The sequence below is a fragment of the Pristis pectinata genome, chromosome 9 (assembly GCF_009764475.1).
Source record: "Pristis pectinata isolate sPriPec2 chromosome 9, sPriPec2.1.pri, whole genome shotgun sequence".
Lineage (NCBI taxonomy): Eukaryota > Metazoa > Chordata > Chondrichthyes > Rhinopristiformes > Pristidae > Pristis > Pristis pectinata.
Window position 1 is genome coordinate 52,219,970 of NC_067413.1, and position 26,522 is coordinate 52,246,491.

At 40.5% G+C, this 26,522-nt stretch overlaps 1 protein-coding gene across 7 annotated transcripts in view; it reads right to left on the reverse strand.

Annotated features, from left to right (window-relative positions):
• zfpm2a (zinc finger protein, FOG family member 2a) overlaps positions 1 to 26,522 on the reverse strand; it is a 602,778-nt gene that overhangs the window by 220,344 nt on the left and 355,912 nt on the right. For 2 of the 7 annotated variants that reach the window (XM_052023932.1, XM_052023931.1), the window contains one exon: positions 6,716 to 6,837. The exons of 4 other annotated variants lie outside the window; for them this stretch is intronic. In XM_052023932.1, coding sequence (XP_051879892.1) covers positions 6,716 to 6,837 — 122 coding nt within the window. Of the gene's footprint in view, positions 1 to 6,715; positions 6,838 to 24,589; positions 24,663 to 26,522 lie in introns of those variants that run through there. One more of the 7 variants, XM_052023935.1, reaches the window with a different exon arrangement.

A 26,522-nucleotide genomic window follows, 5' to 3' on the forward strand; every position in this document is an offset into this window, starting at 1 on the left:
ACGTTATAATAGTTCAGAAATTATTGTCTATGTTATTCACAGGCACACACTTAACCGTCTATACAGTTAACCAACCAACCAAAATACACACATTTCTTCCAATCTAATGGACTGTACTTGGTGTTCACAATGTGGTCTCAACATCGGAGAAACCAAATGAAGAATGGGTGATCACTTTGTGGAGGACCTGTATTCACTCCACTGGAGTGAATCACAGTTTCTGGTTGCCTGCGACTTTACTTCCCGCTCCCACTCCCACTCTGTCTTATCTGTTTCTGTGGCCTCTTGTTACAATGAGGCCTAACACAAGCTTAGGGAGCAACATCTCATCTTCAGTCTGGACATGTTGCAGCCTTCCCTACTCAATATCGAGTTCTCCAATTTTAGTTAACTCATTTTTTCTTTCAATCTGTATCAGAACTGGCCATTTCTGCCTGTCATCATTTTGATTCAGTTTGTCCCATAGTATCTCCATTAATAACACTTTACATGGACAAAGAAGCATAATATGTTTGTAACTGCTTCGCTAACTGCTCCATCAACTGAGTTGGTCTATCCTTTGATATTCCCTTTGTTCTACCTGTCCTTTCACACCTTCTTGGCTACTAAACACGAACTTTTTTTTTCTTTGGCAATTCTGACAAAGGGCCCTAGACCTGAAACATTAATTGCTTCTCTTTCCACAGATGCTGCCTAACCTGCTGATTGTTTCCAGAATTTTCTGTTTTTATTACCCTTTACCAGGTTTGTTTGATATTGCCCTGTATCCTAGCTGAGGTAATAATTCCTTTTGAAAATCAAAAAAACAACTGCAGATGCTGGAAATCTGAAATAAAAGTGAAAATAATGCTGGAAATATTTCAGCAGCTCCGGGAGCATCTGTGGAATGAGAAACAAAGTTAACATTCAGTTGGGAGACCCTCTGTCAGAACAATCTGAAACATTAACATTGTTTTTCTTTCCATGGATGCTGCCTGACCTGTTGAATGTTTTCAGCATCTTCTGTTAACTCCTTTTGGGTTGATGAATTTAGTAGATTGCATAACATCAAGCATAAAAAAATCTATTCTACTTAAGATAGAACAATCGCTACTAAACACAAATATTCATTAGACTTTTGTTCTCACTGAAATCAGGACTAACATTGCCATCTGAACTTGCTACAGTTCGTGTGGTGTATCACTGGAACAAGACTGGCTGCATTAAGTGCTGTCTGAAGACATGACAATTAACAATGAACACTGTATGAACTTATGACCGTCAGCATTATGTACTGTCAAATATTATGACTATTAGAACTCTGTATATTGTCTGACCTTGTGACTGTCAGCACTTGATGTTGTCCCATCTTATGACTGTAAGCATTATGCTGTCCAATCCTGTGACTGTTAACATTGCTAATGGTCAGGAAATGTAGTTATATGGTAATACTTTGTTCAGTGTTATGTAATTGCAGGTTGATCTTTCCTGTGGTGAAAAACAATTCTGACCATTTTTGGGTCATTCTACCACACTTGGGAAGTTCGATTAGAGATCTCACAATCAACCTTGATCCCACAATTCAGCTGGCCGCATGATTTCTTTCACAAACTCACCTTTGCCACTTATTTCTAAAGACTTAAAAAAAATCAAAATAGCTAAACATATAAAATGGAAATGTGGGCTCCAAGCAAATGGTCCCGATTGCCAGTCTAAAACAATACACCAACCTCACAATAGCCCACCCCGCCCCCAGAAAATGTGCCAGCCTATACAGCTAAGCCCCACAGCCCCAAGAAATTTGCCAGTTAGTGTACCTTCCTGATTCCCAGCAAACCTTCAAAGGTTCAACAGTTGAGGTTATTGTCAAATGCACAAGTACATGTATGCACAGGTGCAATGAAATACTTACTTTGCAGCAGCATCATAGGCACATAGCATTAGAGATAGAACATTCACATGAAAGACATAAATTATGCATAAATTTTACTGAATTATACAAGAAAGAACACAATTAGAACAAAAAAAAGTTCATTATTGTACAAAATATTAATAGTCTTGCTATACTGAGGTAGTGATTAGGGTTGTGCCGGTTGGTTTAAGAACCGAGTGGTTGAAGGGAAGTAGCTGTTCTTGAACCTGGTGGTGTGGGACTTTAGGCTTCTGTATCTCCTGCCCAATAGTAGCTGCGAGAAGATGGTAGGGTCCGGGTAGTGGGGATCTTTGATGATAGATGTTGCCTTTTTGAGGCAGCACATCATTAGATATTACCGATGGTGGGGAGGGATGCGCCTGTGATGTGCTAGGCTGAGTCCACTACTCTCTTCAGCTTCTTGGGTTCCTGCAAACTCCAATTGCCGTACCAGACCATGATGCAACCAGTCAGGATATCTTCAAACATCTGTAGAAGTTTGTGAGAATGTTCAGTAACATGCCAAACCTCCTTAACCTTCTAAGAAAGTAAAGATACTGGTGTGCCTTCCTTGTGATTGCATCTATGTGCTGGGCCCAGGACAGGTCATTCAATCTGTTAACACGCAGGAATTTAAAGATGCGGACACTCTCCATCGCTGATGCCCCAATGTAGACTGGCGCGTATTCACCCTCCTTCACCTTTCCTGAGTTCTTTAGTTTTTACTGACATTGAGGTTGTTCTGGCACCACTCAAACAGGTGTTCTATCTCACTCCTGTACTCTGACTCATCACCACCTGTGATTCGTCCAACAACACTTATATTATCAGCGAATTTGTATACGGCATTGGAGTTGTGCTTAGCCACACAGTCATGTGTGTATCGAAAGCAGAGCAGGCAGCTAAGCATGTAGCCTTGAGGAGCATCTGAGTTGATGGTTAGCAAGGAGGAGATGTTGATTGAGACCTCACTGACTGAGGTCTGCCAATGAGGATATCAAGAATCCAGTTGCAGAGGGAGGTACGGAGGCCCAGGTCATGAAGTTTGATTATGTTTGGAGGAGATGACTGTGTTGAATGCCGAGCTGTAGTCAATGAACAGCAGTCTGATGTATGTGTTCCTGTAGTCCATGTGGTCCAGAGCAGAGTGAAGAGTCAGAGAAATTGCATCTGCTGTTGACCTGTTGTGGCGGTAGGCAAATTGGAGCAGATCCAGGTCATCTCTGAGGCAGGAGTTGACTCCTGACCTCTCAAACCAACCTCTCAAAGCACTTCATTACAGTTGATGTAAGTGCCTCCAGACAGTGGTCACTGAGGCAGGTCACCATGATCTTCTTGGACACTGGTACAATAGGTGCCTTTTTGAAGCAGGTGGGAACCTCAGCATGCAGAAGGGAGAGGCTGAATATGTTCGTAAATACTCGAGCCAGTTGGTCTGCACAGATCTTTAGTACTCGACCTGTTATGCCATCTGGACCAGACACCTTTTGTGTCTTCACCCTGTTAAGGATGCCCGAATGTCGTACTCAGAGATCGAGATTACAGGGTCATCCGGAGATGTGGGGGCTCATGTATGTGTGTCATAGTTCTCCCTATTAAAGCGTGCATAAAAGGCATTGAAACTCATCCAGGAATGATGAGTTATTGACACTTATGTTGCCTAATCTTGCCTTGTTGGAAGTAAAATTGTGCAAGCCTTGCCACAGATGTTGAGCATCCGTCCATGATTCCAGTTTAGTCCAAAATTGCCTCTTTGTGTTTGCATTACGACTGGGTCGCCAGTCCTAAATGCGACAGATCTAGTCCTCAGCAGATTACGAATCTCCAGGTTCATCCAAGGCTTCTGGTTGGGGAAGACTAAGAATGTTTTTGTTGGTACATATTCGTCCACACATATCCTTTTAAAGTCGGTGACGACTGTGGCATATTTATTTAGGTCCATTGACAAATCCTTGAACATGGTTCAGTCCAACAACTCGAGGGAATCCCAAATTCGCACCTCCGCCTCTCCCGTCCATCTCTTTGTAGTCCTCTTCACCGGTGCTGTGCTCTTCAGTCTCTGTCTGAATGTAGTAAGAAGAAGCATAGGTAGGTGGTCAGATTTACCATAGCGGGGGCGAGGAATGGAGGGGTAGGCGTTCTTGATGGTGGTATAGCAGTGGTCGAATGTGCTGGGTCCTCTAGTGTTGCAGGTGATGTGCTGACAGTAATTAGGCAGAGATTTCTTCAAGATAGCTGATTAAAGTCTCCTGCCATGATATGACAGGCGTCAGGGTACATGCTTCATACTTGTTGATTATGCCACTTAGTTCCTCAATTGCTAGTTTGATGTCTGCCTGAGATGAGATGTAGACTGCGGTCTGGATGATGGCAGAGAACTCTCTTGGGAGGTAAGAACAGTTGGCACTTCCCTGCCGGATGTTCCAGTTTGGGGGAGCAGAAGGGGGACAAGACCGCCATGTCAGTGCACCATGTCGTTTATCATAAAGTAGGTGCCACTGCCTTTTCCCTTATCAGCACTGCTGTCCGGTCCATGCAGTGGATCGAAAATTCCTCGGGGTGGAGCGCCATGTCAGGAGAGTTGAGGGTGAGCCATGTCTAGAATAGAGCAGTGCTCTAGTCTCTGTCCCTCCTGATTGCCCTGTAATGTTCTGGCTTCTGTTCCCTCCCAGGAATGATCCGGTGTCAGTCCCTTTCAATCCTTCAGCAAAGTTCCAGCTCCTGTTCCCCCAAGAAATGCACCAGACTCTGCCATAACCCTATCGTCAAGAAATCTGCCAGTCTCAATACCTACCTCTCAATATCCCCCTGCTCAAAAAGCAACTGCCCATTCAAAAAGACTCGGCTTCCCTACCTCCTATAATTAAGTTCTCAAGCCCAACACTCTTGCTGCAAAATGCTGGGCTCTGATGACCAGCCATCACCTCCCCTTGTTGATGAGTTGCAGAGCCTGATCTAAGAAAAGGAGAACTGGGTGGCATTCTTTCATCTATGGAAGTGTGCAATGCCAAATCAGCAGAACCAGAGGCTTTGAGCCAAGATGATTGTGAGTTCCCTACTTCTGAACTGTTTGGGTGTGCCATGGTGGGTGCAAAAGAATTTCTAGGCAATGATTTGGTTTCACAACTCTTGTATTCTGATCTCATGAGTATGGGGACGATGTATTCTCTAGTCCAATAATTTCACGCAGTATTGATGTTGTGACATTAGAGCTGGGGTTTCGTGACTGTTAGCACTGAGTGCTGTCTAATTCAAGATGGTTAGAATTAGGTGTTGTCTATATTCATGACTTTTAATACTGGGTATTGCCTGTTCTTGTGTTTTGTCTGGTCTCAAAGCTGTTAGTGCTTGATATTGTCTGACCTGAGCAACAAACACAACTGGATATTTTCTAGTTTCATGACTGTTGGTGCTAGGTGCTGGTTGATTTCATGATTTTTAGCATAGATTGTTGTCTAAATTTAGGGCATTTAACAGATGTCTCATCTGAACTTTCAACTTGAAACTGTCAGCGTTATGCTTTGTCTAACTAAGTTATATCAGCACTCTATATCATCTGCATTTAGGTTCTGCATGTCGATAACCTGACCATAATGACTGGAACAAATAATATATTTGAAGCAGTATATCCAATTCTCCCATCCTCCTCCACTCCCTCATTACCATGCATTGTCTGAACAACTGTATATTCCTCAACACTTTTTCTATTATTCATTTATAGGATACGGGAATTGTTGGCAAGGCTAGTGTTTGTTGCCAGTCTTTAAATAACCATGGTGAGATGCTGCCACCTTAAACGGCTCCTGTTCTTCTGGTGAAAGTACACAAACAGGATTGTTGTGTGGTAAATTCCAGAAGTTAGACTCAGTGGCAACAAAGTAATAACAAGATATTTCCATGTCAGAATTATGTGCAGCTGGGAGGAAAACCTGCAAGTATTGGCATTCCCATGTAACTGAAGCCTTTGTTTGTTATAATGAGAGGTCACCCGATCAGGAGCTTCAAGTACTGGAGGGAATGAATATTTAAGATGGTGGATGAGGTCCCAGTCAAAGTGACCTGCTTTGTCTTGGATGGTGTCAAACTTTTTGAGTGTTGTTACAGCTGCACTAATCCAAATAAATGAAGGGAATTACATCACATTCCTGACTTGCACCTTGCAGACACGTAAAGGCTTAGGGGATTCAGACCATTGACCTATCATCAGGTCACAAAGTTGAAACATTAGTTCTGTTCCACTCTCAACAGTATTGTCTGCCCTGCTAAGTATTTTTGGGACTTCTGGTGTTTACATATTGATATAGTATACCAAGATGATGGTTTGAAATTCTTCACTTCAACCATATTATTAATATACTGCAATAAAAATATTTATCAGATTTACTAAATAATCTTGAATTTCTCTCCCACCATCTGAGCTGCAATCAAAAAACTCAGTACCTCTAGGGAATGAACCTGGAACTTTCTTGGTCTCTGCTAATCATCAACATATTTTAACAGTTCACCTCTGACCTACACAGGAGAGGAACCCAGATATTCTTTTTTAAAAAAATAATCAAATCAGTAAGTTCAAGGAATGTTGCTGACAAAAATTGACTAATTTTCTTGTCTTACCAATCAACTATCATTTGTGTAGAAAATTCTCTGGTTGAGAACTTTGCATTAAATTTCTCATGTTATAATTATATATAAACAGTTCCATACAATAACTTGTAACTGTTGCACTTTAATGTAAATAAAATAATATTTGAGACTTTTCAATATACCCCAATCTAACACAAATAGATGTATTCAACTCTCTAACCAAAGGAAACAGTAACATACCGAAGAACTGCTGTCAGTCACTCCTATACTGCCGTCAAAAGGTCCCCAGGTTGTTCCACCAGGTATTTGTTGTCGGCTGCGAATCTTTCGCACTCCATTTTTCTGGAATATTTCAAGCTCATCTGGGGCAAAGAAAGTAGATAACTATTAAAGTGGCAATAGGATGTGCTGCACTGTCACTGTCTGGCAACTGCTTTATAACTGGAGTTATAAAATTGCTATTTGTTGCTAGTTTCAATTGACAATTCATCGGCCGGTTTCTCAAACTGCAATTTGTATATATAACAACACAGAAAATTAAAAATGCCTCCATATTTGATGGTTTAAATAATCAAATCAACCAACAACAAAACTCAATCTGCCTGGTGAAAAGTCTTAATGGGTTTTTAAGTCTTATTGATTCCTTACTGGGTTTTTAATTTGTCTTTTGGAACTTTACCAAACCTTTGAAAAAAAAATTAAGATTTAACATTAACTGAATCTAAACATATTTGATTTGGTTCCATGCTTTACTAAAGCCTGACCATGCACTGATATTTCTTTCTAACAGAGATAAATTGGGAAGTAGGGTCCAATGGACCATGAATATAATTTTCACTCCCTCATGTTATGGAACCTTAAACTCCAACTAGGATCTATAGGTAAAAATGAGACTCTGGAGAAGAATCCAGCTACACCAAAAATGAAAATCCAAAACTGAAATTGAAAATATAAAATGTTAGAAATGTTAAACTAACTTGTTTTCTCTTTTTCCCAATTCTGATAAAGGGTCTTCACAAGAAACATTAACTCTTTTTCTCTTTCCAAATGTTGCCTGACCTGCTGAGTGCTTCCAGCAACTCCAGCAGTGATTGTCTAACCACCAATCTTCCAACCCTGCATGTTGGTGAAGAAGCACTTGGAACTAAATCTCCTGGCCTTCACATCATGGTGAGGGTTGGGGGCAGGAGCAGGGAGGTGGGTGGCCTCCTCTTCCTGCGGTCCAGGGTCCATTGAGATTTTTCTGCACACCTGAACTGGTAAGTGGCAAGAAGCCTCAGACTGAGAGAGACCCCAGAGAAGTCCCTAGCACATTTGGAACATGGGGTTTGGAGAGTAGTGTTTGTGGGGATGTTTTGAAACAGTATTATAAGGCCTAGGATAAACATCATATAATTCCTGCCAATTAAATTCATGAGCAAACTGATTGGATTTACTTCTATTTAACATGACCATTAAATTCAATTAAACTATAATCAAGATGGAGACCACATGTCACTAAAATGTCATGCTATTTAAAAACACTAACATTGATCAGCAATGAGATGCCCTTTTATCACAGATAAAATGCAATATTGGGATCTCCCCAAACAGACCAATCGCTGAATAAACCAACTGATGTAAAAATATATTATCCTCAGTTGTGTTCAGTTGACCTGCCAAGCAGTCATGATGGCACTAAAATACAACAGCTTTAATCTCCCAAGAATAGAGAATAAGAGTTTTTGGGAAGAGGCCAATGTGAACATAGGCCCCTTCGAGAGTAAGGTTTGGGAAATAGTTGTAGAGAATAAGGAAACAACAACTAAGTTAAATGGATATTTTTTAGAAGCCTTTATAGTAGAAGTATCCCATTAATATTATCCCATTAATAGTAAATAATGTCATGAATTAACTAAATACTATCATGATTACTAGAGAAATAGTATGAGGTAAACTAATGGGCTACAGGCTGTAAGTCCCCTAGCTCAGATGGCTTGCATCCTCAGATACTAAAAGTAGTGCCTGTCAAGAAAGTTAATGCATTGCTTGTAATCTTCCAAAAATCCTTGTTCTGGAATATTACTAGAGGACTGGAATAATGCCAACATAAAAAGTGAGAGAGGGGAGTGAAAGTAATTAAAGCCTAACATTTTATTTGAAAAATGTTACAATAAATGATTAATAAAGTAATAATAGGACATTTGGAAAATGATAATCTAATTAAGCAGAGTTAGGGCAGCTTCATGAAGGGGAAAATGTGTCTGACAAACTTACTCAAGGTTTTTTTTGAGTAAGTCTTGGTCAGAGTGGATGGAGGGGGGCCAATAGATGTATTCTATTTGGACTTCCAGAAGGCATTTGAAAAGGTGCCTCAAAAATGTTAAGTCACATGATGAAAGCCAATGCTGCTGGGTGGAATACATTGTGATTAATGGAGGATTGGTGAACAAGAAGAAAGCAGTGAGTCATTTTCAGGTTGGCAAACTGTACACAAGAATACATAAACACCAGAAAATAGGAGCAGGAATAGGCCACTCAGCATCTCAAGCCTGCCCAGCTATTCAATATGATTATGGCAGATCTACACCTGGCCTCAATTCCTCCTCTGTACCAGTTGCCCATGGCCTTCAATTCCCCAATCTTTCAAAACTTTGCCTATCTCCACTTCAACAAATACTTTCTAATGATCTAACCAATGGGTACGTCAGGGACCAGCCACTGTTTACATACATATATGTATGTAGCTAAATTTGTCTGAGGACGAGTTGTAAGGAGGATACAAGCAGTTTTTCTGATATTGGCCCATTTCATATGATGCACGTTTTAAACTAACCATGATAATTTAAGTTTATTACCATAGTTAGGTTGTACTTCAAACTTACCTATATTTACAGGTACTACATGTGCTTTTTAATAACTTAATCAACCTATTCTGTCACCTCCAAATACTTGTAAATATGACATGCCAGACAGCTTTAATTATATATCCAGTTTAAAATATACCTTTGTTTATATCACTTCTCCTCATTCATCTTCCTAAAATACAGAATGCCTGACTTTCTATCTGTTAAGACTAATGACTGAAAATTTGAGCAGTTCCTTTTACTGGCTTTGTTTCTTCTCACCATAACTTGCTACAATCTGCAGCAGGATCAGAAATGGGAAAATGTTCTCCAAAGTGTGTCCATATCACATGGGTTCATCTCACAATGTACTTTTGCTGTTGTGCTTTCCTATTAGGGCATCTCATTCCACTTGCCAACAGCACAGAGCTTCTTGGAATATGCTATAAACTGTAATTGGGTTGTTCTACTGGGAGAAGCCAAAAGAGTAAACTAAAATTATCATAGTGTTTATGTGTGTGAGAGAGAGAGAGAGAGAGAGAGAGAGAGAGAGGGAGAGAGAGAGAGAGAGAGAGGGAGAGAGAGAAATAAGCAACAGTCTCCATCAAGTTTGGGATTGAGGAAGTAGCCAAGCATTGAGAGTGCCCCATGCAATACTTTACCTATCATAATATATCTGAGTTTACATTGTGTGAACTGGTGTAAAACGTGCCTTCCCTGGCACGTGCCTTCCCTGGCTGTATGCCAAGAAAGCAGGTGTCTTTGAATGGATAAATGCCCATCTTTTTTTCTAAGTGTGAAGCAAATTAGTATATACAATAGAAGAAGTCACCACAAAACTCTAAATATCAGGGAAATAACAGCACATCCTCAACTGTGCAAACACACACACACCTAACTGCACACATTTACACATTAATGCAATCTTGCTTGCAAGTTTATATATACATTTATCTGAGGGCATCAAGGTGGTATATGTGCAAATCTAGTTATATACACTCAGAGCCTTGGAATTGTGCTTTATAATTGCCAAATTATATTGTCTTATGGTTTCTGCAACAGGAAAATTGTGAAGTAATAAATCGTTACAATTAGTCAACAATTTTGGCAGCATATTACTTTTATACACTTCTACTGTAAAAAATGCCATTCTTGGTTTGCTGAGACTATGGACTATAAAGAGAAACATTTGAAAGGTTTGGAGTGAGTTGTAAGAGAGTAAACAAATCTTACATATACAATGGTATTACATGAAACCCTGGGGCACATTGTATTATAACAAACAAAAGCATGAACATTAAGTAAGGTGGCCTCATTTTGGGTTGGTATATAGTTATCCTTTCAGCTTTTGGCATCAGTTACACTTGAAGTACAAGTATTACATATACCTTCACAGTGCCATTAAAAAACAAATGTCATCATGCATTCATGGCACTGAAAATTGCCAGCAATTTGTCCTTCTAACTAAGGTGTAAGGTGCAGTGCCATTATCTTAAAGGTACAGGCTGTTCTGATTACAAATTGTTGCCAGTATCATAGTTCATCCTGAACTGTATCTATTCACTTCGAAATGGAATACTGAACAAAATTACACAGGGGAATAATTTGGCTAACCCTCAAAAATTGGTGCTGGTATCACAATGTGCAATTAACCTGTGCCCGTTCAATGAATTGTATGCAGTAAACTAAATTTGTGCTGCCTCTCTTTTAAATGGTGGTTACGTGCAGCAGGCAATTACCATACTTTTCAGTACTGCAAACATCAGCACGGGCTACATATTGCAAATGACTAGTAATGCTTAGCAGCAGCCTGCAACTCAAAGTGGAAAGTAATAGGTGGTGCAGGTGTTTTGACAAAAGTCAACCTGGACTGCAATATTTTGGGCAAGAGCAGAACATGCAAGAGAGCAAACAGTAAGATTTTCAGACAATACAGTGAATGTTTTGATTGAGGAGGTATAAAGAAAGTCCTGTGTCTATGGAACGGTGGGTGGGGGAAAAGATGGGAGATGCTGCTGATGGCAACAAGGTCCTCCAGACATACAGTTAGGAGGCTATAGGAATAAGCAGCAGCAAACTGCAATATCAATCCCAAAGTTCACAGAGCACGAACGTGTTATGCCCTTGTTTCAATGGAATTAATATTGATCAGTAAAAAGGATGTTCTGTGTTGCTGCAAGAATATCATGCACTCTGTCACAGTTTCTCAAGTGTCAGGATCCCCAGATGACCCCAATAGTAGCGCAATGTGTAAAATTCACTTCTGGGAGATTTTCTTCCACATGGAGGTAGGTAAGTCAGATGTTGGTCATTCACAGAAAACACAGTGTTTAATTATGTTTAAGGCTGAAATTAAACTTATTTAAAGGGCCAGACACATTTCTCCCACATTCAAAGCACTGTTCAGCAAAACTGTCTGCAAAACAAACCTCCACTTTGACCCAAAGTGTGATCCCTCACCACACCTCCAGGTGATTCCAACAGGTACACTTTCAAAAATATGTGGTCAGAAACACCAGAAGAAATCCTGCAGCAACAGGTGGTTTGCTTCATATAGCACCTCTGTCTCCACTACTTCTCTACCTTCTTCCTGTTCCTTTGTTTCTGCCTTGACAAGGGTGGATGAAACTCTTCCTTTTATGATGGAAAGCTTATGTGACAGGAAGCATCCACACATAAATCTTAATGCCTTTTCAATTGAAAATCAAGAATTGCAGGGATCTCCAATATCCCTGGTAGTGCAGATGTTGCTTGAAAGTCGAGTTCATTGTCATATGCACAAGTACAGGTATGCACACGTGCAATGAAAAACTTACTTGCAGCAGCATCACAGGCACATAGCATCATATAAGCGGCATACTCAAGAAAAACATAAATTATGCACAATTTTTACGAGAAAACACAATTAGAACAAAAACAACAGAAGTCTATTTTAGTGCAAAGTAGTCGATGGTGGTCATAGTGTTGCTAAACTGTAGTGAATAGGGTTTTGCAGTAAAATGATAGTCTACAAAGAAACCATTGTTCCAATGTTTCTGGTGGAACATGGGTCTCCATTTTGGGGTTGCTGTACCTGTTTACAAGATTTTAAATTAAATCAGAGGCATCAGTTAGACCATGGTTGAATAACCCTCAATGTCCTGCAGAGAACCTTTTACTTCAATGAGTCAAAAATAGGTAGAATAGAGGACTGATGCAGAATCATGACCCCAGCCACAGAAGTAGGCATTCCAGTCTCACCTATCCTCTACCTGCATAGGCCCCTACCCTTTCCCCCACCTTCTTATTCTGGCTTCTGCCCTCTTCCTTTCCAGTCCTGATGAAGGGTCTCGGCCTGAAACGTCCACTGTTTATTTCCCTCCATAGATGCTGCCTGACCTGCTGTGTTCCTCCAGCACTTTTTGTGTATTGCTCCAGATTCCAGCATCTGCAGAATTTTTTGTGTTTTCAATCACATGCTGAGCTGCTTTCAATCACACACCAGGTGCACATTGAGGGAGTGGATCCATTTTGGTTCTTGGTTTCCTTCAACAAGTTTTCAGTCAATGCCACCCTCCACCACAGAGAAACTTGCAAATCCATGTGCTCATCTCTCCACGGTGTGGGAGAAGAGCAGATAAAATGAAGCTTCTCTCTCTCTCTCTCTCTCTCTCTCTATATATATATATATATATATATATCTGTATAGAGTGACATATTAACCTTATTACTTAATAGAACATTTAAAGATCATTACATGTTGATCAAATCCCTACAAACCTTGAAGGAAGTTAAGAACCTCAGCAACATATACAGCCACAAGCTACTCAGACAGCAGCAGTAAGAAGACCACTATCATCCTGGTACCTAAGAAAAACAAGGTAATGTGCCTTAATGACTTCCTACCGATGACTCTGACATCCACCATCATGAAGTGCTTCGAGAGGCTAGTCATAGCACACATTAACTCCAGCCTCCCAGACAACCTCAACCCACTGCAATTTGCCTACCGCTGAAACAGATCTATGGTGGATGCCATCTCCCTGCCCCTATACACATCTCTGCAGCATCTGGACAGTAAAGACACCTACGTTAGACTATTGTTTATTGACTACAGCTCCGCCTTCAATACTATAATTCCAAGCAAATTCATCACTAAACTCTTAGACCTGGGACCCAACACCTCCCTTTGCAACTGGATCCTTGACTTCCTGACCAACAGGCCGCAATCAGTGAGGATAGGCAGCAACACCTCCACAATGATTATTCTCAACACTGGTTATCCACAAGGCTGCATCCTCAGCCCCCTACTCTATGCACTATACACTCATGATTGCGTGGCCAGATTCTGCTTTAGTTCCATCTACAAGTATGCAGAAGGTCGAGAGGGTTGAAAGCTTCAAATTCCCCTATGAGTTAACACCACCAATAGCCTGTCCTAGTCTAACCACATAGATGCCACGACCAAGAAAGCTCACCAGCACATCTACTTCCTCAGGAGGCTAAAGAAATTTGGCATGTTCCTGTCGACCCTTACCAATTTTTATCAATACACCATAGAAAGCATCCTATCTCGATGCAGCACGGCTTAATATGGCAACTGCTCTGCCCATGACCACAAGAAACTGCAGAGAGTTGTGGACAGAAGATACAAAAGCCTGAAAGCATATACCACCAGGATCACGGGCAGCTTCTATCCCGGTGTTATAAGACAATTGAACGGTTCCCTTGTATGATAAAATGGACTCTTGATCTCACAATCTACCTCATTATGACCTTGCACCTTATTGTCTACTGACACTGCACTTTCTCTGTAGTGTTACACTTTATTCTGCATTCTGTTACTGTTTTACCTTGTACTACCTCGATGCACTGTGTAATGAATTGATCTATATGAATGGTATTCAATACAAGCTTTTCACTGTACCTCGGTACATGTGACAATAATAAACCAATTCCAAGTCCAGTTGAGTCATACAGTCTTACAGTATATGAACAGGCCCTGCGGCCCATTGAGTCTGCTTCCACCATCAAATGCCCATTAGTACATTGATCCTACCCTAACCTGTTTTATTCTCCCCACATTCCCATCAACTACCCCAGATTCTACCACTCATCTACATACTAGGGGCAAGTTACATTGGCCAATTAACTTATCAACCTGCATGATTTTGCAATGTAGGAAGAAAGTGGAGCACCCGGCAGAAACCCACATGGTCACAGGGAGAACATGCGAACTCCACACACAGAAAACACCAGAGGTCAGGATTGAACATGGGCAGCGGGAGCTGTGAGGCAGCAGCTTTACCAGCTCTGCCACTGGTTTCAGTTACAAATACGGGAGCAGGGATAGCGAGGATGGTGGAATCAGCAGATAAAATTCAATACAGGAAAGAACTTGGAGAGGTAATGTATGCTGTTTCTTTTAAAGTGGGTGCAAAATTAGAGAAGGATTGGAGGATGCTGACGCACAACTCATTGAAGATGGCAAGGTACATTATTACAGCAATGTATGAAGCATGTTGGATCTTGGGAGCCTTAGAAACAGACGCAAAGTAAACAAAAGACAGAAATTTATCTTGAACCTAAATAATAATACTTTTTCAGCTCTGTCTAATGTGTTGCTTCCAATTAACTTCAGAAAGACCATTAGGCCTTTGGAAGATTATAGATGAGATTTACTAGAATGGCTCCAGAGCTGAGGTATAACAGTCATGTGAATACTGTGGGGAAGCCAGGGTTGCTCTTCTTAACATCTCCATTGTCTCAGGAAATGTGGCTGCCGGAGAGGGCCGCGGGTAAAACTGAAACGCAGGCCATATTCAGGGATTCATCTTTGGATCTGAATGAATATGCCACGGCTGTCACCTACTTCATCAAGACCTGCGTGGATGAGTGTGTGCCTTTGAGAACATACTGAGTCTTCCCAAACCAGAAGCCCTGGATGAACCAAAAGATTCACAGTCTGCTGAGGGCTAGATCTGTGGCATTTAAGACCAGCGCTCCAGAAGGTTACAAGAAGTCCAGGTACGACCTACAGAAGGCCATCGTGAAAGCGAAAAGGTACTTCCGTGTGAAGTTAGAGACACAATTGGACGCACAACAGCTGTGGCAGGGTTTGCATGCCATTACTTCCTATAAGGCGAAACCAAACAGAATTAATGGCAGTGATGCTTCACTACCTGATGAGCTCAATGCCTAGTATGCACGCTTTGAAAGGGAGAATAACAGACCTGTGCAAATCCCCGAAGTATCTGGCAACCCTGTGATCTCTGTCGCTGAGGCCGACGTCAGAACATCCTTCAAGAGGGTGAACCCTCACAAGGCGTCAGGCCCCGACGACGTACCTGGCAAGGTACTGAAAATCTGTGCAGACCAGCTGGCTGGAGTGTTCAAGGATATCTTCAACTTCTCACTGCTGCAGTCGGAGGTTCCCACCTGCTTCAAAAGGGCATCAATCATACTGGTGCCTAAGAAGAGCAAGGTGAGCTGCCTCAATGACTGTCGCCCGGTAGCACTCACATCTACTGTGGCGACGTACTTTGAGAGGTTGGTCATGGCTAGAATTAACTACTGCCTGAGCAAAGACCTGAACCCGCTGCGATTTGCCTACTGCCACAACAGGTCTACAGTGGACGCCATCTCTTTCTCCTTGACTTCCTTATTGGGAGACCACAGTCAGTGTGGATCGGTAGTAACATCTCCTCCTTGCTGACAATCAACATAAGCGCACCCCATGGATGCGTGCTTAGCCCACTGCTCTACTCTGTCTACCCGCATGACTGTGTGGCTAGACACAGCTCAAATGTCATCTATAAATTCGCCGATGACACCGCTGTTGTCAGAATCTCAGATGGCGATGAGGAGGCGTATAGGAGTGAGATAGATCGGCCAGTTGAGTGGTGTCACAAGAATAACTTTGCACTCAACTAAGACCAAGGGATTGATTGTGGACTTCAGGAAGGGAAGTCAGGAGAACACACACCAGTTCTCATGGGGGGGAGGGGGGGGTCAGCGGTGGAAAGGGTGAGCAGCTTCAAGTTCCTGGGTGTCAACATCTCAGAGGATCTATCCTGGGCCAAACACATTGATGCAATCATGAAGAAGGCATGCCAGCAGCTCTACTTCATTAGGAGTTTGAGGAGATTTGGTATGTCATCAAAGGCTCTTGCATATTTCTACGTATGTACAGTGGAGGGCATTCTGTCTGGTTGCATCACCACCTGGTATGGAGGTTCTAATGCGCAGGATCAAAAGAGGCTGCAGAGGGTCGTAGACTCAGCGTCCATCAAGGGCACAACCTTCCCCGCCATCAAAGACATCTTCAAGAGGCGGTGCCTCAAGAAGGCGGCATCCATCATTACCAAGACCCTTACCATCTGGAACATGCCCTCTTCAAGTTCAAGTTCAAGTTACTTTATTGTCATTCATCCATGCTATAAAAACACATGGAGGAACGAAATGTCATTTCCCCCAGACTCACACAACAGAGGACATACATAGATCAGAAGACATACAATAAACACAAACAAAAAACAAAAAATAAAAAAAAATAGTGCAAGTACAAATAGTGCAAAAAAACAGTATATACAAAATACAAATTTAGTGCAGAGTTAGTGCAAAACCGAGTTGGACAAGAGAAATACAAGCTCAGTGTGTTGTACTCATGGTATAAACATGTTAGGCAGCAGCCAAAGTTCTCATACGCCGTTGTGCAAACCAGAGCTTTTGACACGGCATTTGTCTACCAGGGTATTCAGGAGCCTGACAGCCTGGGGGAAAAACTGTTGTGCAATCTAGTAGTTCTGGCCCGGATGCCCCGGTACTGCTTGCCAGACAGCAGTGGGACAAATAGGTCATGGGAGGGATGAGAAGGGTCGTCTATAATTCTATAAACCTTACGTGTACATCGTGTATTGTAAATATACGAGATGGAGGGAAGAGGTACTCCAATGATCTTTTTCATTGTACTCACAATTCTCTGCAAAGACTTACAGTCAGAGATGTTACAGTTACTGTACCAGGCAGAGATGCAGCTAGTCAGGACACTCTCAATGGTACCCCTACAGAATGTAGTGAGGGTGGAGGAGGGCAGGTTTGCTCTTTTCAGCCGCTGTAAAAAGAGGAGACACTGCTGTGCCTTCTTGGCGAGGGAAGAGATGTTAGTTGACCAGGACAGGTCGTCTGCTATATGTATTCCCAAGAACTTATAACAGCTGTTATACTGGGGGAAACAACATTTCATTCCGCCTTGTGTTTTTATAGAGTGGATGAATGACAATAAAGTAACTTGAACTTGAAGAGGGCATGTCCCAGATGGTAAGGGTCCTTAATGATGGATGCTGCCTTCTTGAGGCACCGCCTCCTGAAGATGTCCTTGGTGGCGGGTACAATGATGCCATTGATGCACAGGGGTAAGTGGTCAGCCTGAGCCTTTCTAAAATTCACAACCACCTCTCTTGTTTTGTCCACATTCATGGAGAGATTGTTGATTGAGCACCAATCCGCCAGCCTCACCACCTCCTCTCTGTAAGCTGTTTCATCATCCCTGCTGATGAGGCCCACCACTGTTGTATCATCAGCAAACTTGATGATATGGTTGGAGCTTGAGTCGGCAGAACAGTCATGAGTCAGCAGCGTGAACATCAACGGACTGAGCACACAGCCCTGGGGGGCTCCAGTGCTCAGCCTAGTGATTTTTGAGATGGTATTTCCAATACGAACTGACTGTGGCCTTTTCAGAGAGGAAGCCCAGAATCCAATTGCAGGTGGAGGTGCTAAGGCCCAGTATGTGTAGCTTCCTTATGAGGTTCTGTGGGATGATAGTATTAAAGGCGGAGCTGAAATCTATAAAGAGCATTCTAACATAACTGTCCTTCTGATCTAGGTGAGACAAAGCCAGGTGGAGGTTACTACCATCGGGGAGTAGGTACAGGAACCTGAAAACCCACACTCAACATACCAAATCTCTTCAAACTCCAAATGAAGTAGAGCTTCTTCCCCTCTGCCATCGGATTTCTGAACGGTCCATGAACCCATGAACACTACCTCATTATTCCTCTTTTTCACTATTTATTTATTTCTGTAACTTATAGAAATTTTTATGTCTTGCACTGTATTGCTGCCACAAAGCAACAAATTTCACGACATATGTCAATGATAATAAACCTGATTCTGATTGTGAGTAAAGATGACTATGAGGAGATTTTATAACAGTGCCCAAAATCATGAAGGGTTAAAGTAGAATAAATAAAGATAAATTCAATGACTGAAGGGTCAATTGTTTAAGGTAAAGGAGAAAAAAACCTGGAGGAAATTGGGGATCTGTTGGAAAGTGGAACTGTTGGATTGCTCATCAAAAGAGCTGGCGCAAACTTCATCACCCAACTGGTATTGTACCGTGCTGAAATAAATGACTCCTGGACTCCATTTATGGCCAACAGGAGGCAATGTGACATGCAAAATCAGGCTAATTTTTTCCCCTTATTTGTGTATAAAGGTACACTCATTCATTTGCATCCACATTCAAACATCTAGATAGTCAAAATATTTTTTGCGTGCACATTCTTGCAGCTACATACAGATACCACTCACACATTCACCTACTTGTATGTCTCATTCACATACTCAATCTCACCCATTTCATGAATACCCGCTATGTGCCAAGAAAGAGTGTGGGCCAGGATCAGAGCTGAAGCAGTTAGAAAATTTAAATGGAGGGCATCTAATTTCATGTATTATGTTGCAATACATCCTCAACTTGACAATACCATTACTAAAGTCTGCTGCTGTTACTAGTTTCAAATTGCCTAATACTCAAAGGACTTCACACCTTGAAAATAACTGAACAACAATAATGGCAAAAGAAGGATGGGCTGGTGAGGTGAGAGGGTTGAAGAATGTGCAAGTTATCATGACATGATCAAAAGATCGATGTTAAAGAAAAACTTGCATGTAAGGAAGAGAAGTGACAATTTGGACTAATTTAAAAGATAGGAACATAAGTAAGAGTTAGCTATTTGGCTCCTCAAGTCTGATCCAACATTCAATAACATTATGGCTGATCACCCAGTTCAACTCAACTTCCTGCACTCTAGCCATATTCCATGATTTCCAAACTATCCAAGATTCAGTCAACCTCCATCTTGAATAAAACCAATGGCTGGGAAATTATGGGCGAAAAAATTATAAATACCACCATTAACTCATTCCTGTGTAGATGCAATTGAAAGCAAGTATTGGCAAAACCACATATCTCCAGGTCAGGCAAATCAGGAAGGTGCAAGGCTTAGTCAATAACTTGAGCTAAATGATATCAAGCACAACAGGGAGCCTGCAGTTGTACTTAACAACTTTTAATTAGGGAAGAATGATATTCTTAATTGCTCTTGTGTTTCAAAGAGTGCATCAGTAGTTATCAAATGAGAATTTGCACAGTAGTAATGGGTGGACCTTGGAACTGCTCCTGACTTATTGTCATAGGCACCACAGGCTGATGAGTGAGTGACCAACACCAATGGTACAGGCATAATGGCAGTGAGGGTAAGATAAAGCCTGTCTTCTGAGGGGGCAACAATTGCACAAATCCAGCTAGACTGCCGTGATACTCTGCAAGGCCCTTTGCACACTGTAATCCACAACTATAAAAGTAGCAAGCTGAGCTTTCAATGCAGCTGAACTAACACACAAGAATACAAGAAAATAGGAGCAGGAGCAGGTGACCACGCCCCTTAAGCCTCAATGCCATTCAACATCTTCATGACTGATCTATGCTGGCCTCAACTCCTCTTTAGTGGCCTCCACTTTAATGCCATAAGGGAACCAAGCTCTGCATAAAGCCCTCTGCCAACCTGGTACTGCACTGCTCCATCCTGTCCTGATACAGGGTTTTGACCTGAAACCTTTCCTCCCACTGATGCAGCTCGACCTGCTGAGTTCATCCAGCAGACTGCTGTTGTTGCTGCGCTATTCCATGACAATGTTCACAGGCTTTCTGGGAGGCTTAACGAAGTATTGAGGATTTAACTAATGATGTTCTTCAGTTTTCATTGGTAGTCTAGTCTACAGCTTTATATTTTGAAACTTTGTTTACGTTTTCAAATACTTGATTTATACAATAATTTCTTTCACCTCCTCATTCACTTCAGACCAATTGTTCTTCACTACCTTTGAGTTTTTTTGTATCTTCTCTTCCAAATCTTTATAATTATAAACCATCATAATTTCTCCTCTCTTATTCTGTAAGGAACACAGAATAATTTTTGCTAATATTTTCCTTTTAACCTATCTACAGCAGCCTTTACTGCCTGTTTTAGAATAAGATTCAGGTCTGCAAAATAATTTCTAGCAACGATAACATATATTAAGTGCCAGCACTACAAAGGTAATCATTTCTAGAATACCACCAACACCATGTGTCACCAGTTAAAGCACAGATCAAGGAGGTCAAATTATGATTGAGAGATGGGTATCAGCTCTGTTCTGGACAGAGGTAAATAATTACTATTAGTTGTATTTTACCTGAACATTACTGTGATTAATATCCTCAGCACAAAGTTAACTGAAGCTCAGAGGAATTCCATATCATGTAAGGGAAAACAAGAGAAAGCAGCTTACTAAAGTAAAATCTTGATAATGAAAGTAGAAAGATGGGAAAGGGTTAATCAGAGTAAGATAAGAAACATGTAAAATTTATGTTGATAAATGTTTTATGTACACAGATACAGGTATATGCATAAACATACACATACCTACACATAGTATAAAAATAATTTTGCAAATTAAAAATAGGATCATTAGCTAAAATGCAGTTGTTAACAGGATCAAAGCCAAAAAACTTCAGGAGAGTAAGAAAAGAGAGGGTCAGTACTATTAATTTGAAACAACATTCTAGCAGTGTTTTATAAATTACAGCTCTAAAAATATTGATCTACTTCTGCTTCATGAACATATAATCAAGATTCAAGATTTACTTTATTGGCATTTCTCTGAGTACTTACATACACAAAAAAAACGAAATACTGTTTCTCACCAGCTCATATCAGTGCAACAAAAAGAACAGTGATAAATATCTAAAATAGTCTATAAAAACATCTCTAAAACAAAACTAAAAACATATCAACACCACATACTCATATCTGTTAAAGTGTGTTTATGTATTAATAAGTGCTTATTCAGTTCGAGATGAAGTTCAACGTATCAGGTAACTAACTATCATACTGTTTCTGTATTGATGTGAGTATGTACGTGTGTGTGGAGGGAGAGCTTGTCGATGGAAGTGGAAGGGGACACAGTCCATTTATGATCCTGACTGCTTGTGGGAAAAAAAGGAGGGAAAACAGGTCGTGAGAAGGGTGATGAAAGTCCTTAATGATGGCCATAGCTCTGCGAACACAGTGTTGCTGATAGATCTCCATCAAAAAGGGGAGAGGGGCACCAATGATCCTGCTAGCTGTCTTCACCATCCTATTGAGCTGCTGTTGTTCATAGGCCTTGCAGCTACCAAACCAGGAGGTGAGGCAGTAGGTCAGGATGCTTTCAATGGTGCCCCTGTAGAAAGTGATGAGGTATGGAATAGGGAGGCCTGCCTTTCTGAGTCTCCAGAGGGGGTAAAGCCGCTGCTGGGCTTTTTTAACGATGGCTGCAGTTTTAATAGTGGAGGTCAGATCATCCGCTAAGTGAACCCCCAGGAACTTAATGTTGCTGACCCTCTCCACAGCAGCACCATCAATAGTCAGTGGTGTATGATCATGCTTGCCAGCCCTCCTGAAATCAATCACCATCTCCTTTGTTTTGTCCACATTGAGGACGAGATTGTGGAATCTGCACCATGCTGTTAGCTGCTCCACCTCCATCCTATATGCAGACTCATCATTGTCACTGACGAGACCCACCACTATTGTGTCATCAGCGAACATAATGATGTAGTTGGTGCTGAATCTAGCAATGCAGTCGTGTGTGAGCAGGCTAAACAGTAAAGGGCTCAGGACGCTGCCTTGAGGTGATTCTGTGCTCACTGAGATGGTTCCTGATGTATGACTGCCAACTCTAACTATCTCTAACTATAATAAACCTGAAAGAAAGGAAACTGAGAATCAGTGAACATGATATAATTCACTGTTGGTGTAAGAATAGATGCCAAAAAAATCAAGAACAATGGGACTTGCAGTGAAATAAAGCAACTTAGAGTAAAAAGCAATACTGTCCAGATTAAATGGAAAATATAGGTGGCCAATTGACACAGAGAAACACATAATGGCAAAAGGAATTACTTGGAGAATGAGTGAGAAAGTATACAAATGAAATAAATTCCAGTGAGGAAAATAAAGGAAAAACTGAAGCTTGATGCAGATCTGATCAAATTTCAAACAAAAAAGGGAGATATTTAGTACTTACATGACAGACAATAAAGATTGGGGAAAAATGTAGAAAATATAGATAAACTGTGGAAGAGGAACTTCCATCGACCAATAGAGGATAAAAAAAAATTGAAGCAAGAATGTGAAAGACTAATCTTGCCTCATTAGCAATAAGGGGAAAGTTGAGGTATAGGGTAGGGCCAGTAATAGAACCATAGAATCACGAATCATATAGCATAGTAACAGGTCCTTCGTCCTACTAAGTCCACACTGACCATCATGCTCCCATTTTCATTAACCCTACTATAATCCCATTTTATTCTCCCCACATATTTGAAGGAGGCAAGCACATACTGCAAAACGAGGTAACAACAATATGAATGAAGTATCCTTTATGGAGGAAGTGATATTGGAAATATAAAATTGTCAGCAGTGTGTACAGAACAATCAGTGGAAGTTTATATTCGGAAAGATGATATCAAAGGCATATTTAAACTTAAGGTACAAAGCACAACTTGAGTTTATGATAAAAGTGTTGACAATTAGTCTGCAAAATTCATTTGAAGGGAACATTTTCCAAGACAGAAGTTACTTTACTTTTCAAAAAAGTAGATCGGAATAAGACAAACATAATACTGACCGATTACTCTTAACATAAGTGTTGATATGTGAGTAAAGCTTATTTTAAGAAACACTTGGAAAAACTTGAGTGTAGCAGGGCCAATTACAATGAATCTCTCAAAGGTCAGACATATTTGATCAACCTGAAAGATCATGGAAATAAAATGACTTATAGGATTTTAAAAATACAAGGCAAGATGCCGAATTATGGCACAATGGGATTTGAAAATTTTAATACCTGGTGATTTGGAAGCAAAAAGCAGTGAATGTTGTAAAAATGTTCTTATGTATGTAGCAAAGGTAATACATGAACATTGATACTGAGGGCGTGCCAGTTTACAATACATAAAAATGAATTAGAAACTGAGAGAACAAAATTGAAATTTGCTGATGAGATTAAAATGCAGGGTATGACAAATATTGATAAAATATGTTAAGACTGCAAAGCATGGAATATAACTGGCCGGTGGGGTGATTGCTGATAGATGCACCACAATACAGAAAAAGAAAAGTTTTGAAGATAGAGAATGAAATACATTTTAAATGCCAATACTTAAATGCTGAGAGGCAGTGGTATGCAAATAAACAGGTCAATAAAGTTGGCAGAGTATGTCAATCAAAATCAAGTGGTGAACCCTCCACAAGCTGGAAAAAAGTTATCGTGGGTGTTGTAAACTAAGCATCATTAACCACTTTATCAATAACTTCCCTCCATTGTAATTCCATTAGTAACTGCGCAGATAAAGAAATATCCCACTGCAGGTTTAGATGTTACTTATATGAGGATACTTGAGAAGTTAGGACTACATGCACTATTTCAAGAACAGTATTTAGGCTGGGATTGACAAGTAGCAAGTAAAATTCACCCTACACAAGTCACTGGCAGTGACCATCTCCAGTGAGATAAAGTCCAAATATCTTTCCTTGAGATTCAATGCCATTGCCATCACTAAATCCCCACCATCAACATCTTGGGTGTCACCGATGACCAGAACTCAACAGGAGCTGATACAAAACTACTATGCCTTTAAGACTAAGAGCTTGGGTATCCAGCATTGAGTGACAAATGGCTCATCTCCTGAATCCTCCTTGACACATTTCCATCTTGACTGGCACTGCACCTCCTCTGCTAAAGATGATATTTCATCCATCACCAGCACATCATGGCTTTAGTATGTTTACCCTAATACACAGCTGCAATACCCCAAGCCTTAACTCCCAAATTCAAGCTACCTGCCATCACAAAGGTCATGGGTGGCCATCACCTGTCAACAACAGCACCTAAAAATGCCCTCCAAGTTGCATACAATTCTAACTTGGAAATATCTCACCACTCCTTCATCACTGCTGGATGAAAATTCTGAGTCTGGATATCCAATAGCCCTGTCGAAATGTCTTCACTAGAAGGACTGAACAGGTTCAGAAGTAGGTCACTGCCAAGTATAATTAGGAATGGGTAATTAATGGTGTTCTTGCCAGTGACACGCATTTACTGCATTTCAGTAACTAGAAAAAAAAAACAGGAATAAGAGAATTAGTAAAAAAAACAGGAATAAGAGCAATTTGTTTAGCTTTGCTTCAGGAGACAAAACCTACGAAAGGAAGGAGTTAGTTCTGAATTTCTCCAACTACTTAGTTCGATTATACTTGGATTATTGGTTTCTGTTCTGGGCAGACTATTATGCTAAGGGTATAAAAGAAATGGAAAAGGTTCAACTCAGAATCACCATATTAACAGGGTGAAATGTTACATTTACGAGAAAACTTGAGAAGCTTTAACTATATTCACTATTGCTGACATAACTTAGATATGCCGAAAAGCTACCTTCAGGATGATGAAAATTAATAATAAGGCAAAGAGTAATAGATCATTCCCACTGCATGGCAGAACAGTAACCAAAGGGCACAAATTTAAGATAAACATAAAAGTAATCAATGGGAAGATGGAAAAATTTTTTGCATGGAATAGCTAGATTGTAAAACTGCCCCCCACAAACCTTATGGCAATATTAAAATATGAACTAAATAAAGTATGCATATTTAAAAACCAGAGAGAAGCATATGGTGATTTAAAAGGGTAGTAAATAATTGTTTGAAAAATAGGAATATCCGAAGATTTGTGGACAAGCGGAAGAGTGGGACTAAACTGCATAACTAGATTGGAGGGAAGAAATGGTATAAACTTGATGTGCCAACTTCAATATCATGAATATCCCAGTATCTTTCTCAATCCTATTTAAAGGTACCGGAAGATAGCTGGGAATTTACTTTATTCATAGAAGAACTTGCAGAGAGCAAAGGCAGTATTTCTACAATGTATTTACTTCACATGGACAAACATATATCTGGAAGCTTCTACAGAAAACAATGTACCAATAACAAATAGCAGTTGGTCACTCCTTAAAGTGGTACGTAACCAATATTGCAACCGCCACATATGCCACTACTAACTTAATTTGGCCAAGGAAGCAGACAGTACAGCAGAGATGGAATCCTACTCTATCTGAATAGACATCTACTGACAAGGAATGAGTTAGAAAGAAAGGAAAAATTATGTGCTTTCAGCAGGCAGGACTCAAGCCATGGGTATTTCTGTCGGGTAAGATCTCTGCAGTTATCACAATACAGTATACTGAAGAATGCAAAAGATCGCATTTCATGTGTCTAAAAATTCACACCAGACACAAATCTATGAAGACTTTCAAAGTCATAGGCTTAAATCAGTGTTGAAAGGCAAAATTTGTACATTAGAATTTGCTGACAACATAATTCTCACATTTTACAATTTCCAAACAGTTTTAATAATATTTACTGTAAATGAATTTTCTTCTGTATCAGAATAAAGATCAAAGAACTATAGTGTATTTTGATACAATGTACAGAAAAATACTTTTAACTTGCAAAATGAAGCCAATGGAGCTATTGCCTTATTAAAACAGAAAAATTATGTAAGCACTTTTATTCAGTGAGGAGGGTGCAGAGTAAATCTATTTTACTCTATAAAAGCTCTACCTTAGTTCTGAACAACACACACAAAATACTGGAATCCTGATTTGACTGCCTATGCTAATTTGTAAGCCTAACCAGTGGCCACAGTGACATTTTAAAATAGAACATCCAGTTCAGAGCCTGTCAAAAACAGTTTTAACAAAAGAAAATAATAGTCTGTTGGCAAAGTCCAGGTACTACATTTTGAACTGACAATCACTGCAGATCTTCATCACATTTAGTCATGTTCTCAATCAATGTATCGCAGTTTCAAAC